At 64.5% G+C, this 332-nt stretch overlaps 1 protein-coding gene across 1 annotated transcript in view; it reads right to left on the reverse strand.

Annotated features, from left to right (window-relative positions):
• Window positions 1-92: 92 nt before the first annotated feature.
• CUNH1orf35 (chromosome unknown C1orf35 homolog) overlaps window positions 93-332 on the reverse strand; it is a 15,203-nt gene continuing 14,963 nt past the window's right edge. The window contains exon 10 of the mRNA XM_018558633.1: window positions 93-330. Coding sequence (XP_018414135.1) covers window positions 246-330 — 85 coding nt within the window. The 3' untranslated portion in view covers window positions 93-245. The remainder of the gene's footprint in view (window positions 331-332) is intronic.

The raw sequence follows: 332 nt of genomic DNA on the forward strand, positions 1-332 counted from the left end.
CCGGCTCCCCCCCTCTCCAGTGAACGGAACACACACGAAGTCGCCGTCGGGTCATTACACTCCGTGCCGGGGGAGGGGGGTCCGAGCCGAGCGGCGTGGAAGACGGGAATTTATTGCTGGGTAATATCCGTAACACAAAGTCAATTGACAGTTCTACAGACGTGTCCCTGAGAGTCCCGGAGCCGAGGGCCCCACCCCATGCTCCATTCTTCTCCCCTCCCCCACCCGCTGTGCCCTGGCCCCGATCAGTCGTCCGAGTCCGTGTCATGCCGCCGTTTGGCCTCACGCGGGGACACCGACCTCCTCCTCCTCTTGCGTCCCCCGTCGGGGCT

The sequence above is a fragment of the Nanorana parkeri genome, unplaced genomic scaffold (genome assembly GCF_000935625.1).
Source record: "Nanorana parkeri isolate BGI_ZX_2015 unplaced genomic scaffold, ASM93562v1 scaffold351, whole genome shotgun sequence".
Lineage (NCBI taxonomy): Eukaryota > Metazoa > Chordata > Amphibia > Anura > Dicroglossidae > Nanorana > Nanorana parkeri.